Below are 19,826 nucleotides of genomic sequence, written 5' to 3' on the forward strand. Positions count from 1 at the left end.
TGCACTAGTAATAACTATATGAATTTGATTCATTAGCTTCTTTTTGTTCGGCACTTTCTTAACTTAATTATAAAACAATTAATTGAAGGATAAAATTCGCGCTATTCTTGTGTCTTACGTAAAATCGGATAAACCTACATTGCTCGAATGGAAAAAAAACTTTGTTTTTAAATGTAAGCCCTGTAAAACAGAGTGAACCACGCATGAATCAAATTTTTGTTTTTTTTTTCGCAACTGATGACTTTTTGCACCACTTTCGGCGCCCAGCACACGGCGCCGCTCACTGGATTTCCGAATCTGGTTCGCACATAAAAAAAAGCTAGAATGGTTCCACTCGGTAGCATCCGCAGGAAGTTTCTATTCTACTCCGTTTTCGACGTCGATCCACTTCTCCAGCCCGGCTAGCGGCCGAAGTCGCACACACACAATCGATCACGGACCGGACGAGTGTCGGTTGGTTTGTTGGTTGGTTGGTTGGAGCAAAGAAATGGAGACAGAGAAAAAAAGGTTTAATTAAACCAATTAGTCGGTCATCTGCGATGGCTTTTGACACTGTAGGATTTGACAGTGAACTTCAGAGCTCCCCCACAAAAGCTCATACACAAACACACACACACACACACCGGACGCGGACACTAATCAAAGCATGCAATGCGAGCGCTAGAAAAAAATAAAAACAAAAACACAAAACACCAAGGGCAACCGTTGATTTGTTTGGTTAGTAAGGGAATACGTTTTTTTTTGTAAAGAGCAACGCCTACTGTGCTCCGGAATCGGGGTCTTGTTTTTCTTTTCTTTTTTTTTCAGGCGTTGTTGCAACACACCGTGGCAAAGTGCGCAGCGCACCGGTCGACTGCAGCAGATCTACTAATTTAGTCCGGCGGTCGCGGTCCGGTTCGAGCGCAGAATTACTAACAATTCCCGCGGTGACCGGGAATAAAACACTACTGCCAGCATACACACATACACACGAAAGGTCGAAGCCGGGTGTGTGATTACATGTCTCCGACCGACAAAGGTTAGCATTGTTAGTTTAGTGCGAAATTCGGATCCGGATGAATGGATGAATGGCATTTGCGCATAGCTACGAGTGTGTGTGTGTGTGCGTAATCATTCGAAAGTAAGCATTTAGATTAGATGAGATGACAATGGGAGTTGAGCCCAATTTACTGGACTGGACTCGCCGACGACCTAGGCCGATTGATGTGCTGACCTCCGGACGGATGCCAGTAGGTCTAGTGTAAACTGGTTAGCCAGGCGGAATGGAGTCGTTCTGTCTGCCGTGGCCAACGATCAAGGTTGAAGTTGAATCAATCTCAAGGAAATTGACTTTAAAAGTAAAAATAAGAGTCATGTTATGTTTTGTTGATGTTTCATCGTCAACTCGACAGTGCCTAGCAGTTCAAATGCATTTCCCATACAAACTGATCACTATATTTTGGTTCACCGATTAATCAGGTTGGCCTAGCCCATTCTTCTTAATACCTTTGTCAAGGCAGTGTAAACGAAAACATTAGCAACAGGCAATTTCACTTAAAATTGCTATGGTTATATTAGTTTTATTATTTTCGTTACAACAATATTTCAGCTGACTGAATCATCTGCAATATTTATGCGGTGCGATTTTGTTGGAAAAGATCAAATTTTCTTTCGAAAAGAAATGCTTTTTGTAGTTAAATCTCAATGCGTTTGAATTGGTTTATTTAATGCAAATTGTATCATCAATAAGTACCAAGCAAGTTTCATTTTCAAAGCTAGTGAACAGTACAATTTTCCAGAATTGATTTTTTCTCTGGTTCTCAAATTTATGATTCGATGTGCCAAGAAGGGTGTTAGCCAGCAGAATAGATTTGTCAAAATGTTGTACAAGATTATTCGTTATTTTTGTAAAGTAAAAAGGAAATGGAAACATTTACACGCCTACGTTTAATATTATTCCATGAGCAAATATCATGAACGAGAAGTTTTAAAATACGACTGCGTAATCGACATCTCCGATGGTAAGATTTGAAGTAATAGAACCAATGACCACAAGTATTCATAACACTCACTTACTGCTTCAAAATTAGTGATTCTTTTTCTAAAGAGAGCTGTAAAACAACTAGATTGGACTAAACCGGTAAGAAGCGTTATAGCATATTGTATCCTAGCAGGAATAGTATTCCCAAGTAGCACGTTAAGTTGCTGTCCTGTATTTTTCTACAGATTGTACAATTTATCAAATTAGTTCATATTACTATTGTAGTAACTGTTGTGTTATGGAAAAAGCGCAATTTTTCTGTGTTGAGCAACATATCTTTAAGTTCTTCCGTTGTCACGAACATTTATTCACAATTATTGTGCAACTGATACAAAAACTCATGCATCGATCCCACTACAAATGCAGCAATTAAATCAGCGAAAAAACAATTGTGAAACTCATGGGAACTAATACGTAATGTAAACAATAATTGAATTGATGTTTACAAAAACATAACAAACATAATTTCTAATGAATAAGTTTCACATTTGATTTTCTATACAACTGCCCGTAACACAAACATGGAGCGTTGAAAATATTCTGCACACAAATAAATGGTAATACTTCATATTGTAAAATTGATCTTTTATGTTTTAGTAAATAGAAAATCGACAACGAACTGCATTTTTATGGTGAAACATGTCTTCGTACGCCTGAAATTTTCAAGCGCCTTTGAATGTACGTGTTTTGAAGATTGCACATCAATTTCTATGCAAATAACAATCTATTCTTTTCAATGAATATGATCGGAATTGTGTTCAAAATATGTATAAGAAAGCTATCAAACATTCATACACCTTTCCAGACGATTTTAATCATATTGACGTTTCAATTAATCTGAAAAATCTTGAAATGAATTGTTCTTCAATATTTTCCAATATGGCATCAAGGGTAACAGTGTGTTGAAAAGAAAATGGTTCACCCAACGTAATGATTTATTTTACCTAAATAAAAGGAAATATAAACATGTAAATATTGAAAAGAGAAATTTTCGTTTTTATCAAACTAGTTAACTTAAACAACAATACAGTTTAGTCATTCATCTTAGTGAACCCGACATTTGTGATACGCACTGTAGGTATTATTTTGGTGAGCCCATGTGCTTTAGTTGCAAGAACAAGTTGCTCAAGCGGCAATATATAACTATGAGAGTAACTATGATGAACGTAACTTTTCGTTCAATATCTTTGAAAAGTGATGTCAGGTCTGTTCATTTTTTTCGCGAGATGAAAACCGAATACAAATTATCTGATTTGATTTTTGTTTTCATTGAGTATGTAATGCTGTATTTCTGAAACTTTTATGATAATATTCTCATGTCGGCAAGTTTTACGTTCATTTCAAGCAGATAAATCTGGTACAACTTATTTGCAAGTTTCGAATTGTTTTTCTAAAAATGAAGAAAACTGCACACACTGACCTAATATTTCATGAGGCAGTCTAGACAATGCGGATTCGGTAGCAAAATAGTTTTTACTGCGAGGTTTTCAATTCGGCTTATCAGTTTTTGCCTTGTGGAGAGCATAATTTCACTATTTTTTTCTTCACAAGAGATATACAACCATTTCGGCATATATTGAGTCAGATACAATTATAACAGCCATTTGGAAAATTTTTGATAAGTTGAAGAATTGTTTTAGTTACTTCGTTTTTACTTGACGATGTGAAAATTTTGGCAGAGCTTCTATAACTACTAGTGCAACGTGGGCAAGTTGGTGATTTGCTGCACAATTGTTTTAGATATACATAAAATTGTTCTATAGTGATTTTTTCGGCATTACCGTAAAACTTAACAGGTATAAGTTTCTCAACCGGTTTTAATATATTTAAAAATCTTTTTGAACTTATCTAACATAAAAAAAAACAATTCTAAGACAATTGTAGAACCACTTGAAATTTCAATAAGTTACATTTGCTACTTGGGTTGTTACTTTAAGGCACTGACTCATACCGAAAATGGACCTCGCCATAGTATCGAAAATAAGCTATCCACATCCATTCGTGTTGTACGCATGCATTTGTGATGGTTTTTTTTTGCTCAGATCACAGCATGCTGTGCGTTTGGCTGTCAGCTTTCGTTTGTTTACTTGTTTGTGCGGATGAAATTCTGCGCTTTCAAAACGTCGCGTTTTGAAAAGGAAGTGAAAATTAAGGTTCCGGACAGAAGGGTATTACTATGCGAAAATTGGCGAAGCAGTTTGAAATTCATCATGCCAGTGTTAAAATCATCATTAATAAGTTTGAGGAACACTATTCTTTGGATGAGCTACCAGGAAGAGCAGAAAACCCGGTTCTTCCAATCCGAAACTGATTTGGCCTAAAAAGCAGGAGCGAGTGTCGGAATAACCCAGTGCATCAGGAAGCGAAATCACCTGAAGACCTACAAGAAGCAGAAAATCTCGAAACAAAGTGCAGAACAGAAGAAGCGAGCAGCAACAAGTACCCGGAAATTGTATTCGCGTCTTTTGCAGTGTCCGGATACATGCGTTTTGATGGACTATGAGACTTATGTAAAGGAGGACTCTAAAACCCTTCCAGGTCCACAATACTTTACTGTCGTCGTTGGGAAGGATGTGAGCGATGCGAACAGGTCGATTCAAGTAGAGAAATTCGATCGAAAGGTACTGGTATGGCCAGCAATATGTTCCTGTGGTTTGAAGTCAACCATTTTTTACCCTACCGGAACTATAAATGCAGAAATCTATCGATCTGAGTGTCTCCAGAAGAGATTGCTGCCTTTATATAAGAAGCATAGTACAACTCCACTGTTTTGGCCGGATTTAGCGTCGGCTCACTATGCCAAAACCACTCTCAATTGGCTTGTGGAAAGGGGTAGAAATTTCGTTGAGAAGAATATCAATCCACCAAATTGCCCTCAGCTTCGACCCATCGAACGTTACGCAATCGTGAAGAAGGTCTTCAAGAAGACTGGTAAGGCAGCTGGGAATATGCAGAATTTCAAAAAAAAAATTGAACTCAAGCATCCAAAAAATGCGATGCAACACTTGTCCGGAACTTGATGAAGAGCGTTCGATCAAAAGTTGAAAAATTCGTGAACTTAAATTTCATCCGGTTTTCATTATGCTCAAGTTTAACCTCGTACAATAAAGCATTAATTTTTAGTTTGAATAAAATATCGTTTTTCATCGTAATTTGAAAGAAAAATTTGTGGATAGCTTATTTTCGATACACTCCTCAATAGTCATGTTATGTTTTATTGACGTTTCTTCGTCAGCTCGACAGTGCCTAGCAGTTCAAATGGAACTACCGCTGCACCATAACAGTTCAACTTGAACCACTAGGTAGAAGAAAGGTGCGATGTTACTTGAACAACTTCTCATTTATTTCACATCAATACTCCAAGAGCGTCATCTCTGTAATCTTAAGCTCAGCAAACTGAATTTTCGAATAAACATCTTCTAGAGACATAATTCGAACCTGCAGACCTTCACCATGCCATGGACGGTAAAACAATTTCCTTCGGTTGGAGAAGTGGAAAATTTCGGATCAGCTACTAGGAGATACTTTTTCATCAAATTTTCATATTCTCTGTTTGTTTAACACATGGATCAATAAGTCCCGAGACTAAAGCAAAGATGGCGCTCGTAGTAAACCAGTAACCACGTTTTTCTAGAGTACTAACCTTTGCTTGAAACGGGTCGAAATTTTAAGTCGATTCGACCAGAAACTGCTGAGTTCTCGAGGTTGGAGTGAAGTCGTTTTGTAGTTTGTTTAAAAAATGGAAAAAACCGAGTTTCGTGTTTTGATAAAACATTGTTTTTAATGGGTAAAAACACCGTGCAAGCGAAACAATGGATTGAAAAATGTTATCCAGACTCTTGTCCATCAAAAGTAACGATTTGTCGGTGGTTCGCCGAGTTTAAACGTGGTCGTACCGACACAAACGACGCGGAACGCTCGGGTAGACCTGTGGAAGCCGTTACACCGGAAAATGTGAGTGAAGTGACAAAAATTATAATGAAAGATATCGTAAAATGAAGCTCCGTGAGATTGCTGAGATGACACAGATATCATATGGAAGTGTATTTACTATCCTTCATGAAAAATTGAGCATGAAAAAGGTTTTTTCAAGTGGGTGCCGCGATTGCTTTCGATGGAACAAAATGCACCCTGCCACAAGTCGATGAAAACAATGGCGAAATTGAACGAATTGGGCTTTGATCTGCTTCCTCACCCCCCATACTCGCCAGATTTAGCCCCCAGTGACTACTGGCTCTTTGCTGATCTTAAAAAAATGCTCCAGGGAAAAAGATTTGGCTCAAATGAAGAGGTCATCGCTGAAACTGAAGCTTATTTTGAAGCGAAAGATAATTTTTTTTATAACCATAGTATTGAAAAATTGGAAAAACGTTGGAACCATTGTATCACCCTAAAAGGTGATTATGTTGATGAATAAAAAAAAAATTTTGCAAAAAAATGTTGTTTCCATTGTTAGTCTCGGGACTTATTGATCCATGTGTTAGTTAACCTATTTTCATAAATTTTGGGAGTATCCAAAGGACCACCAGAAGGCGCTGTCGTTATCACTAACAGCTTCATTATACTACATGGAATGAAAAGTCCCGGAACTCTCACAGAAAGGACGTGAATAGTTTCGAGCCGTGTATGTTTTTGTTGCGAACAAGCCTCTTGAATACCAAATTTGATGACAATTTATCCACTAATGTTTGAATAACAGCTGATCGTGTCAGACGAGTTCTAGTTTTCAATAAGTTTTGGAAAAAGACGCACCACCGCATTCATGCATAACAGCAACCGTGAAATTGACTGACCATCCCCCGTATTCTCTAGACCTGGCCCCGAGTGACTATTATTTATTTCCACATCTGAAAAGGTTTCTCTTGGGAAATAAATTTTCGTCGAAAACTGAGATCATCTCAGAAACGGAAACCTATTTTGAAGACCTTGACTCTAAATGGAGATTATAGTGAAGAATAGGAAAATAAGTACATTAGAATAATCCATATACCATAAACGTCCATACAATGTCGTATAATGAATGCATATTTTTAGTTTCCCTTGAAAAAGGCTATCAAAAACGACCGAAATGTCGGGCAATTTCATAAACAAATGGTTTGCCTATATCCATTTGACTGAGAAAGCCGCATTTTTTTCGATAATACAATTTCAACAATCGGTAGTTTTTGAAACTAATGGGAAAGTCCTTTTGAAAAATTCAAACAGCATCGGATATTTGCAATACGTTGCTCGTTAGATATCACTCAAAATTGAAAACTAGGAGACGACACTTTACTTCAAAACGTTCCAAATGAAATGAAAGGTTATTTCACGGGTATTTAATACCTAAAACTGTTGCTAGCCATAACCCGAGACAGATGATTGAATATCATCAATTGCAAGTACCAAGCTTCAAGATCTAAGCTTGAAATTCAAATTCCGAGTTCCGAAATCCTAAGAAACTTGTTTCTAGTCCAAATTCTTCGTTACAAACAGGGATGCCAGGTCATTTTTTGAAAAATCTGCCTCTTACTCAAAAATTTATCTGGATTTGTCATTTGACCGGGCTTCATTTTCAGTGAGCTAAAAAAATCCTAGAGGCCAAAACCGTTGAGATCTGATGAGATCTTACAAAATCTTGGAAAATTTGTAAAATCTGGCAAAAGTGCTGTTTCATTAGAGTGTCTGACGAGCCAGAGAGAAAAATCTGGCAACCTGCCAACGCTGGTTACAAATTCCGACTCCCTAGCGCCAAAGTTCAAATTGTAAATTCCGAAAGCTTTCGGCTCCCAGTTCCTAGTTAAAAATTTTAAGTTACAAACCCGAAGTCTATGTTTCAAATCCCATTTCGAAACCCCATTCGCATGATCCAAGCGCTAATTCCCAATTCTCAGTTCCCAGTGCAAAATTTCGTACTCTCAATATCCAAAGCTAAAATGTTTCAAGTCGCAAGTTTCAGATTCCTGATCCAACGTCTCTAGTTCCAAATCCAAAGTCTCCCGTACCAAGTTTCAACATTCAACATTCAACTACACCCAAACCTCCGTCTACTTTAAAAAAAAATACGTTACCTCTTTTTACGAACCAAATCCCAAATAACGTAAACTTTTTTTACGAACTTACTTCTTAAAAAGAGATTTTTACATGCAATGAAAATCATTACCGGCTCATTTACATTTCATGGGAATTACTACAATATGGGTATTTTCAGTACGGATTTGATGAGTAGATGTCGGAAAACGATGTTTATGGTGATTCTGATTCCAAGATGGCATAGATTTTATGGTCAGTTTTTATATTCAGAATTTCACTCTATGTAGAGCACTTATTCAGCCACTTCAACAGTCTTGATAATCTGAAAATGATTTGACTGGTGTTTTAGTGTATTTTTACTAAATTCGGCTATAATTTAGATTTGCCGCAGATATTATACTACTACTTCAAAAATATAAGCTCCTACTCTCGAAAACCGTTCCGAAAATATGCATATTGTGAAGGTATTCGAGAGATTCCAGTAATATCGATACAAATTGTATGGGTTTTCAAGGAATAGTAACTAATCGGAATCCGCCATTTTGGATTTCAGAACCACCTCAAACATCGTTTTCCGACATATACTCATCAAACCCGTTCCGAAAATACCCATATTCTGATGGTTTGTAACGAATATCGATGATCCGAAAGTCGCAATCTTGGAAATTGATGCTATTTAGAACATTTTTGTTCCATAACTATCCAATATATTACACATATTCAATAATACGTTTTTTACGTTGAAAATACCAAATAACGTAAACTTTTTTTACGTTATAATTCGATTTACGAACCACCGATTATTGCGTAAATGGAGATTTGGGTGTATCAACATTCAACTCCCAACTTCCAGCTTTTAACTTTCAATTCAGTTTTGCCATGACTGAGTGGAAACATGGTATATTGAAGAAGCCAAATAAATAACAAACTCCCAGAAAAGACGATTTTTTAGAAAAAGATACACTCAGCGGCAGGACTCGAACCTGCGTTCTAGTCTTCTCGCTCTATACATCTATACATTTTCCGCTCAACATTGGGTAAAGCTCAAAATTCCAAGTTCAAAGTTCAAAGTTCAAAGTTCAAAGTTCAAAGTTCAAAGTTCAAAGTTCAAAGTTCAAAGTTCAAAGTTCAAAGTTCAAAGTTCAAAGTTCAAAGTTCAAAGTTCAAAGTTCAAAGTTCAAAGTTCAAAGTTCAAAGTTCAAAGTTCAAAGTTCAAAGTTCAAAGTTCAAAGTTCAAAGTTCAAAGTTCAAAGTTCAAAGTTCAAAGTTCAAAGTTCAAAGTTCAAAGTTCAAAGTTCAAAGTTCAAAGTTCAAAGTTCAAAGTTCAAAGTTCAAAGTTCAAAGTTCAAAGTTCAAAGTTCAAAGTTCAAAGTTCAAAGTTCAAAGTTCAAAGTTCAAAGTTCAAAGTTCAAAGTTCAAAGTTCAAAGTTCAAAGTTCAAAGTTTAAAGTTTAAAGTTCAAAGTTTAAAGTTCAAAGTTCAAAGTTCAAAGGTCAAAGTTCAAAGTTCAAAGTTCAAAGTTCAAAGTTCAAAGTTCAAAGTTCAAAGTTCAAAGTTCAAAGTTCAAAGTTCAAAGTTCAAAGTTCAAAGTTCAAAGTTCAAAGTTCAAAGTTCAAAGTTCAAAGTTCAAAGTTCAAAGTTCAAAGTTTAAAGTTCAAAGTTTAAAGTTCAAAGTTCAAAGTTCAAAGTTCAAAGTTCAAAGTTCAAAGTTCAAAGTTCAAAGTTCAAAGTTCAAAGTTCAAAGTTCAAAGTTCAAAGTTCAAAGTTCAAAGTTCAAAGTTCAAAGTTCAAAGTTCAAAGTTCAAAGTTCAAAGTTCAAAGTTCAAAGTTCAAAGTTCAAAGTTCAAAGTTCAAAGTTCAAAGTTCAAAGTTCAAAGTTCAATATTTGCAATAGTGCAATATTTCAAATTCCATGTTCCGAGTGTCAAGTACCAAATTCGAAGCTCTAAATCTCATGTCTCGAGTCTGGTTCTGAACTCAAAGTTTCATGATTAAGGTTTCAAATAGAAAGTTCCCAATTCCAAGTTAGAAACTCCAAAGATTCAAGCTGCGTTGCAATTGGTAAGCTACAAGTTCCAAATTCTCGAAACTCCAGTACCAATTCTTCCTGGAACCAAATCCAAAGCTTGAAGTCGCGAGTCCCAAGTAACTAATCCTAAATTCCTAGTCTTAAATTCTTAGTCTCAGGTCTCAAATTCAATGTTCCAAGCCCTTAATTCTTGGTACCTAATTTCTAGCTCCAAGTGTCAAGTTCCAGTTTCAAATCTAAAATACTGAGCTCTAAGTTTTAAGTCTCAGGTCCTAAGTTAAAGTTCCAAGCTTCAAGTTTCGAAAGCCAAGGTTTAAATCACGGATTATCAAGTCTCAGGCTCCAAAAAATCTAGTTTAAAATTGTTGTTAGGGACTTCTAAGATGCAAATCCCAAGTTCCTAGCCTCCAATTACAGATTTTAAGGTTCATTTTACATGTCTGAAATACCAAGTCAATCCCTCGTCTCAAATCACAAGTCCCAAGTTCTTATTTCCAAGATCCAAATTCTAGTTTTCAATTTCCAAGTCGAAAATTCCTGAAGTTCTTAGTCTCAAGTCTCAAATTCAATGTTTCAAGCTCTTAATTCTTGGTACCTAATTTCTAGCTCCAAGCGCTAAGTTCCAAGTTTCGAGTTTCGAATCCCAAATCCTGAGCTCTAAATCTTTGTTCTCAGGTCGCGAGTTAAAAGATCCAAGCATCAAGCTTCAAAGTTTATGTTTCGAGAGTCAAGATTTGAATTTCGGATTTTCAAGTTTCAGGCTCCGAAAATTCTATTTTCAAAATTGTTTGTTTCAAGTATAAAATTTCAAATTCCATGTTTCTGGTCTCAATTTCCTAGGGACTTCTAAGATGCAAACCCCAAGTTCCGAGTCCCCAATCCCAGGTTCCAAAGTCCAAGTTCAAAGTAATGCAATTCAAATTTCAAGTTTGAAATCCCCAGTTTCTCGTCTCAAATCGCAAGTCCCAAATTCTTATTTTCAAGAATGATTCAAGATGTAGATTTCAAACTTTAAGTCGGAAGATCTAAACTTCAATTTCAAAGTTCCTAGATTCTAGTTTTAAGTTTTCAGTTTGGAATTCTAGACTCAAAACGTCTACCAAGTTCCAACTTCAGATTCCAAGAATCAATATTCAAATTTCGGATTTGAAGCAGCAGTTTTTAAGTTCCAAGTTCTATGTACAACATACTAAGTAAGATTTTTCTGGTTCAAATTCTCAAGCTTCAAGTTCTAAATTTCAAGTTCCCAATCCCACGTTCTATATTTCAAGTTTTGACTGCAAAGTTTCTAGTTTCTAGTTCTCTAAACGCTCCAAATTGTAAGTTTCAAGTTCCAAGACCTATTCGCCAAATTCTGAATTGTTTGTTTCCAACTCTAAGTCCCAAGTGAGAGATTCCAAGCTTCAAAATTCGAATTATAGATTCTAAATTCTAAGATCGAAGTTTCAATTTTAAAGTTTGGAGTTCCTCGTTCCAATTCCGTTTAAGGTTCCAAATCCCAACATCCAATAAAAACCCAATTAAAATAAATTCCACGATCCAAGTCTCAACTACCAAATTTTAAATTTTTGGTTTCAAACATTTCGTGTTCCAATTTCGTCATATTTCTAGTTCTTTGTTTCAAGAAAGTATCCAGACTCTAAATTGAAAATCCCCAATCTCACATCCTACGATTCAAGGTCTAAGATCTAAGTTCTAATTTCGAAAATTCTGGTTTCAAGTACTAAGTTGCAGGCTTCAAATTTTCAAGTGCTAGGTTTCAAGTTCTGCGGCTCGTAATTATTAGAAATTTCTTAGTCGTATTTTTAAGTTTCCAAGTTCCGAGACCCTTCCAGGGTTGGACAGAATTAAATTCAACTTGGTGAAGAATCTGCCCAACCTCGCAAAAAGACGTTTGTTGGAATTGTTCAACAAGTTTCTTGAGCAAAATATTGTTCCACCTGACTGGAGACAAGTGAAAGTTATCGCCATTCAAAAACCGGGGAAACCAGCTTCCAATCACAACTCATATAGACCCATTGCGATGTTGTCCTGCATCAGAAAATTGTTCGAAAAAATTATTCTACGACGTCTCGACACTTGGGTCGAGACGAACGGTTTGTTGTCAGATACTCAGTTTGGCTTCCGTAGAAATAAAGGGACGAATGATTGCCTTGCATTACTTTCGTCTGACATCCAAATTGCCTTCGCTCAAAAGCAACAAATGGCATCTGTATTTTTAGACATTAAAGGAGCATTTGATTCAGTTTCCATTGATGTTCTTTCAGACAAGCTTCACCAAAATGGACTCCCAGCGGTTATAAATAATTATTTGCACAACCTTTTGTCAGAGAAACACATGCATTTTTCACATGGCGATTTGGCAACACTCAGAAATAGTTACATGGGTCTCCCGCAAGGCTCATGCCTCAGTCCGCTCCTCTATAATTTTTACGTAAATGACATTGACAGCTGTCTAGTAACCCCCTGCACACTAAGACAATTGGCAGATGATGGCGTGGTTTCAGTTACTGGACCCAAAGCTATTGATCTGCATAAACCATTGCAAGATACCTTAGATAACTTGTCCGATTGGGCTGTTCATCTTGGTATCGAATTCTCTGCGGAGAAAACAGAGTTAGTCGTCTTTTCAAGAAAGCATGATCCCGCGCAGCTTCAGCTCCATATGATGGGAAGAATGATCCAACAGGTTTTAACTTTTAAATACCTCGGGGTGTGGTTCGATTCCAAATGCACGTGGGGAGGACACATTAGGTTTCTGATAACAAAATGCCAACAAAGAGTGAATTTTCTTCGAACAATAACAGGATCTTGGTGGGGTGCTCATCCGGAAGATCTAATAAAATTGTATCAGACAACGATACTTTCAGTGATGGAATATGGATGCGTTTGCTTTCGTTCCGCTGCAAACTCTCATATTATCAAACTGGAGCGAATTCAGTATCGTTGTTTGCGAATTGCTTAGGGTGCATGCATTCGACACATACAATGAGTCTTGAAGTTCTTACGGGAGTTCTTCCATTAAAAGATCGATTTTGGGAGCTTTCATCACGCCTGCTAATAAGATGTGAGGTGCTGAATCCCATGGTAATTAATAATTTCGAACGACTAGTCGAGCTTCGATCTCAAACAAAATTCATGACAGTATATTTTAACCATATGTCACAGGAAATCAACCCTTCAAGATATATTCCTATCCGTGTCAGCCTCCTAAATGTCCCTGACTCAACTTTATTTTTCGATACATCCATGCAGCGCGAAGTGCGTGGAATCCCGGATCATCTACGTTCGACGGAAATCCCAAAAATATTTTCAAGTAAGTTCAGGCATATTGACTCTGAGAAAATGTTTTACACGGACGGATCGCGAATTGAAGAAGCGACAGGGTTTGGTATGTTCAACAATAATGTTTCGGCCTCATTTAGGCTTCAAGAACCTGCATCTGTTTATATAGCAGAGTTAGCAGCAGTTCATTATAGTTTGAGTGTAATCGTCACATTATCTCCAAACCATTATTTCCTCTTCACAGATAGTCTGAGTGCAATTGAAGCCATTCGCTCAAACATGACTGGCAAGACTGAACCGTTTTTCCTGGGCAAAATAAAACAGTGCCTGAACGACATATTGAACAATAATTATCTAATCACTATAGTCTGGGTCCCGGCTCATTGCTCCATTCCTGGCAATGAAAGAGCCGATATTTTAGCCAAACGTGGTGCTATTGAGGGTGAAATTTATGAGAGACCAATTGCTTTCAACGAATTCTATAGCTCGTCTCGCCAAAGAACACTTGCCAGCTGGCAAGCTTCTTGGGATAAAGATGATCTGGGTCGGTGGATGCACTCAATTATTCCGAAAATATCGACAAAGGCATGGTTCAGGGGACTGGATGTGAGTAGAGATTTCATTCGTGTGATGTCCAGACTCATGTCCAATCACTACACGTTAGATGCACATCTCCTTCGAATTGGGCTCTCCGAGACTAATCATTGTGCTTGTGGCGAAGGTTATCGAGATATTGATCATGTCGTTTGGACATGCGTGGAGTATCGTGATGTCAGATCTCAACTAATAAATTCTTTGCGTACCCAAGGTAGACTATCCAATATCCCAGTTCGAGACATTCTTGCTTGTCGTGACCTTTCATACATGAAACTTATTTATCATTTCATAAAGAAAACTGGAGTTTCAATTTAATAAAGGCCCTTTTTAAGACTTAGTTCTGATCCCAGCTGCGTCCATGAGTTCAACCAATAGCTAAATTAGAATAAAAATTATGTAATGATACAAACAAACTCGAAACAGTTTATGAAATTATCAACAAAATGTCTGAAAATAACAGCTTATTTTATAATTTATAGAAGTTAATCGTTTGGTTCAAATAATATTTCCGAGTAGATTTCATAATTAATGACGAGTTACCTAAGATGATATTTAAGTAATAAGAGAATATGTTTTAATAAATGCAAAACGTTGTGACTATGTTAGAATTAAATTAGGATAAGAATATTATGTAAAAGTGATGCTACGGCGAAGAAAAACTTATGTAAACTGCCTTAAGAAATAAACGTATTTATGAAAATAAAAAAAAAAAAGTTCCGAGACCCCAATTCCAGGATCAAAGGTCAGAGTTCCTAGTTCTGAAATCAAAGTCTTAAGCCCGATGGCTGAAGTTCCACCTCTCAAGTTCTTAATTCCAAGCTGTAAGTTTCGTTTCGTAAGTAAGTTTGTAAGTTCTAATTTACAAGTTCAAGTTTGCAGTTTTGAATTAATAATTCAAAACTTCTAGTTTCAAATTCTGAGTTACCAGTTGTTAGTCCCAAGAACCATGTTTCAAGTTTCTAGTATCAGGTTTCAGGTTTCAGACTCAATATACTAAATACTAAATATGATTTTTCTGATTCTAAGCTTCAGCTCCCAATCCTACGGCCTACGTTTCAAGGTCCAAGATCTAAGTTCAAGTTCTAAACTACCAATTTTAAAATACCACGTTTTAGGATTAAAGTTCCTAGATCCTAAATTTCTCTGGTTCTGAGCTCCGAAATTCAAGTTTCACATTTCTAGTCTCATTTCCCATGTTTTGAGTTTCAAGTTTCAAGTCCGACGTCTCAAGTCCCACGTCAAAAGACCCGAGTTCCAAATACTATGCCCAGACCATGCATTTTGCATGCTCTAGATAGCAAATCTCAGATTTTTGTATTGAGCCCCAAGTCGCAAATTGGGTTTCCCAAATTTCAAAATTCAAATTTGAATTTTCAGTTTTCAAACGCCATGTCCTAAGTTTCTAATTCCTAGATCTAGACCCTAATCCTACGTTCGAATTTCATCTTTCAATTCCTGTGAACCTAAAAAATCGTGTGAAATATTGAGCAAATTTAGGCATCGATCAAAACAAATGGCAGTCGGATAGGATCAATTCTAGACTATACAACGGACGAGGCAAAATTTTCCATACACTTTCATTCAAATAGTTTTTGTGCCGGAGCCGCAGAATACTAGCGGGTGTAAGAAATATATACGGAATTAGTTCTGGTATCATTTTTTGGCCATTTTCCTTCCTTATCTGATTCAGACGAATTAGTTAGATTAGATACAAAGGCTCTTCGATGGTTTGACCACTTAAAAGTAGCGATCTCTTGAGATCCAGAAAAATGAAAATATGCACTCACTTTTTCAGACACGGCTAAACTGATTTTCACAAACTCTGTTCCAAATTAATGATCTTATGGAACTTCATTGAGATCCGACTTTCTGTTCCGGAGTTATAGGGTAATATGTGAAAATTAAGGAAAAAATGTGCACTCGATTTTCTCGGGAATGACTCAACCGATTTTCACAATCCAAGCTTCAAACGAAAGGTCTTGAAGTCATTTGATAATTTCTAGAGCATCTCATTCGGATCCGAATTTTGGTTTTAGAACTAGAGCTCAATAAGTGAAAACTTTTCAATTTCATGAGTATTTTTTCAAAACTTCATATTGAAGAAATGACACCCCGCAAAAGACGCTTATATGAAATTAAAGCGTAGAAATCGTTCAATCCTAGTCCGAAACTAGAGACGCAATCTTTTATAAAACGATGAGAATTTCTAATCCTAATATTTAAGAATTGCAATTTTCCAAATCTAAGAATACATGAATCTTTTGATAAAGAAAATAGTTGACAATAATTTGGATGAATGGAATTAACAAAAATTATGAGATTTTTTTCGAAAAAAAAATTAAAGAATTAATGTCAAACACTAAAATACACACCAAACAAAACATGACACCGCTACTGAACCTGTCACCGTAAATGCTGCGAAATAGTATAATCCAACTTAGGAATTGTATTCATGAAGCTGTTATTTTTTTTTTTTCATTCCCGCCCCCGCCAGCGCACGTGGACTGTCATTTCGCACGGCACGGTATGAATTATAGATCCAGTTCTATACTTTTAACGTCAACCCACAGAGTAACGATGCAACAAAATTCTAACTGCGAGTGTGCATTATGCAATTGCCGTGTGCCGATAAACGATTCTGCTACCGCGACGACGTCGTTATGGAAACTGTTTCGATCGGCCGGCTCAGTTGACATGTGAGAAAAAAAAAGTTGCTGACAGATTTGACGGATACAGTTTAAATTATTCTTATGCCGCTTTCTACCGGTTCACTAGGAGTGCGTTCCGTGAAACAAACTGGTTCCTTCGACTTGGACGGACAATGGCTGCAGATGTAGGTCCAATTTGTAATTATGAACATTTTACCGAGAGCGAAAAATTTCCAGCCCGAACAGTGCTGGGCTAATTAGCATACGTTTATCATCAATCAAAACATGAACCTCAGCAGTCAGCACAGCGAATTAGCAAGTTCCGGCCAGATCGTGGAGCAAGCAAACAAGTTCGTTCCTGAAGTGCGAACAAGATGACAAATAATCTACGTAGCCTCGAATTGCGACGGTTGATACGCACGAGAAATTACACTAAATCTGGGGGAGTACAAATTAAAACTTACACTGGAATTAAGGGAAAAACTTTTGCGGTGCACCGTTCGTTTTTCATCGAAGCAAGCTGGAACAAAGCCAAACTTTGCTTTTGTAAGCCCACGAAACCATGCCAACCAGTGGCAGCCGCGCGTAACGAAAAAAAAGATCAAAATTTTCATTTTTTTTTTTTGAAAAACCTCCACCGACAAAGATGACATTTCTCATTGTGGACGTTTGTTGACCCAACCGGTTATACCGCGCACGTTAAGCATAAATATTTCCCCGGGTTGGCTGTTGTTTTGTCAGCGCAATTGTCACATCGTTATGGACGTGATGCGATGTGATCCAGTATCATCTACGTCACAATTAGCACCGTGAGCAGCCGCTCGCCGCTCGCCGATCGCGTCGTCGTTTTTACAGGCCGTCGCAACTCCATGCGAGCCGTGCAGTTGTGAAGATCAAGATCATCCAATGACCGGCTGAACTGGCCAGATAGATCATTCCGTTGATTGATGCGGAAATGCTGATACGGTGAAAGATTAGTATTTATGAGTGTTGCTACTGGTAATCGTTACGCTTCTTATTTTACGTGATGTTCCGCTAGGCGGCCGCTTTTCTATTCGTACTTCAGATGTTTTTATTCTACCAAAGAATTAAAAATTCTGATGACAGATTTGAAGCTACTACTTTCAATTTATCCGCGAGATCCATGATCCGTAAACCACCGGTAGGTCACTGCGCTCATCTCGCAGCTTAACCTAGAAATGTCATCAACTCACAAAGCACCTCCCAATCACGGCACGTTGAGTTGAGTGCTCATCTTCGTTATCACTAGTAGACAAATAAATGCAACAATTTTCAACGCTTAGATCATCCGTGTATTAAAGCAAAGCTCTGGAACCTTCCGAAGTTCATCAGACAGCACGGTGCTACTGCATTTCAAGCCAGCAAATGTGATGATCGATGACTTCTTGCCCCACGATCGATGAATATTAAACAGGCAACGGGGACGGCACACGTGCCAGAAGCTAGCCAACTGTCAAAAGCAATAGGGAATCGGAATCTGCACCTAGTAGGCCATGGCGGACATGTTGGTGCGAAGCGTTGTGTCACCATTCACCGTTTTGCGTCCGGAATGCAAAATGTCCGTGTCCGGGGCGGGGAACGCAGCACATAAAGTTTTAAACGAGCGGAAGGTTCAACGTAATTTCTCAATCAAATTTCAAGGTCTAGGTATGTAGTGTAAGTGGCGGGTAACGACCGGTCTGATTCCGTACACGCTTTGAGTGACCGAGAAATGGGGTTCCGGATTCGTACACCATTATTAGTCAATAGTCTGTTTGTTGTGATGTGTTTGTTGTGGGTCTTTAGTATATAGACTATTTACCGTGTCTGCCAATGATGTTTCACTCGACTTCCTTTTCATTTGCGTTTGAAGAAAGTTCATTTGAGAAAGGGAAATTTAATTACACTGAGGTCTTTTTTTGCGCGGTGATTTTTATGTGGTTTCTTTTTAGGCGGATTTCCGAAGTTTCGCGGATTTCTGAAGTTACGTTACGAAACGTCGAGATCTGATGTTATCCCGAATTTTCTTTTAAGTAAACTCTTTTACACTAGAAAACTTTCGATTTTTTTCAAAAAAAATGTTCAGAGTACACCAGATCTCGACGTTTCATGCATTTCTAGGACATTTGACATCAAAAACAAAATTTTCTTCCGTTTTGCGGTTTTTTTCTAAGCGGATTTCCGAAGTTACCCGGGTTTTTTTTTTCACGCGGATTTCCGTAATTACGCTTTTTTTTGCGCTGAACGTATACCCCGCGTAAAAATAAACCTCAGTGTAATTCATGAATAACATTTCGTGGTCAATAACCTCTCCAATCTGAGTTAAATGGATTAAAGATTATGGATTAGGAATCGAAGATTCTGGATTCTTGAGTTTTAGATTTGGAATCGGGACAGCAGAATTTGAGATTTGAGATTTGGGATTTGGGATTTGGGATTTGGAATTTGGGATTTGAGATTTGAGATTTGGGATTTGGGATTTGGGATTTGGGATTTGGGATTTGGGATTTGGGATTTGGGATTTGGGATTTGGGATTTGGGATTTGGGATTTGGGATTTGGGATTTGGGATTTGGGATTTGGGATTTGGGATTTGGGATTTGGGATTTGGGATTTGGGATTTGGGATTTGGGATTTGGGATTTGGGATTTGGGATTTGGGATTTGGGATTTGGGATTTGGGATTTGGGATTTGGGATTTGGGATTTGGGATTTGGGATTTGGGATTTGGGATTTGGGATTTGGGATTTGGGATTTGGGATTTGGGATTTGGGATTTGGGATTTGGGATTTGGGATTTGGGATTTGGGATTTGGGATTTGGGATTTGGGATTTGGGATTTGGGATTTGGGATTTGGGATTTGGGATTTGGGATTTGGGATTTGGATTTGGGATTTGGGATTTGGGATTTGGGATTTGGGATTTGGGATTTGGGATTTGGGATTTGGGATTTGAAATTTGAAATTTGAAATTTGAAATTTGAAATTTGAAATTTGAAATTTGAAATTTGAAATTTGATTTGGGATTTGGGATTTGGGATTTGGGATTTGGGATTTGGGATTTGGGATTTGGGATTTGGGATTTGGGATTTGGGATTTGGGATTTGGGATTTGGGATTTGGGATTTGGGATTTGGGATTTGGGATTTGGGATTTGGGATTTGGGATTTGGGATTTGGGATTTGGGATTTGGGATTTGGGATTTGGGATTTGGGATTTGGGATTTGGGATTTGGGATTTG

The 19,826-nt window shown here is 37.5% G+C and overlaps 1 protein-coding gene across 7 annotated transcripts in view; it reads right to left on the bottom strand.

Annotated features, from left to right (window-relative positions):
* Window positions 1-262: 262 nt before the first annotated feature.
* LOC131433161 (G protein-activated inward rectifier potassium channel 3) overlaps window positions 263-19,826 on the bottom strand; it is a 307,064-nt gene continuing 287,500 nt past the window's right edge. For 5 of the 7 annotated variants that reach the window (XM_058600008.1, XM_058600009.1, XM_058600013.1 and 2 more), the window contains one exon: window positions 263-401. Coding sequence is in view for 2 of the 7 variants with exons in the window: in XM_058600010.1 (XP_058455993.1) it covers window positions 358-401 (44 nt within the window). In the remaining 5 variants the exon portion in view is untranslated. The remainder of the gene's footprint in view (window positions 402-19,826) is intronic. The other 2 variants (XM_058600010.1, XM_058600014.1) reach the window with 2 other exon arrangements.

The sequence above is a fragment of the Malaya genurostris genome, chromosome 2, assembly GCF_030247185.1.
Source record: "Malaya genurostris strain Urasoe2022 chromosome 2, Malgen_1.1, whole genome shotgun sequence".
Lineage (NCBI taxonomy): Eukaryota > Metazoa > Arthropoda > Insecta > Diptera > Culicidae > Malaya > Malaya genurostris.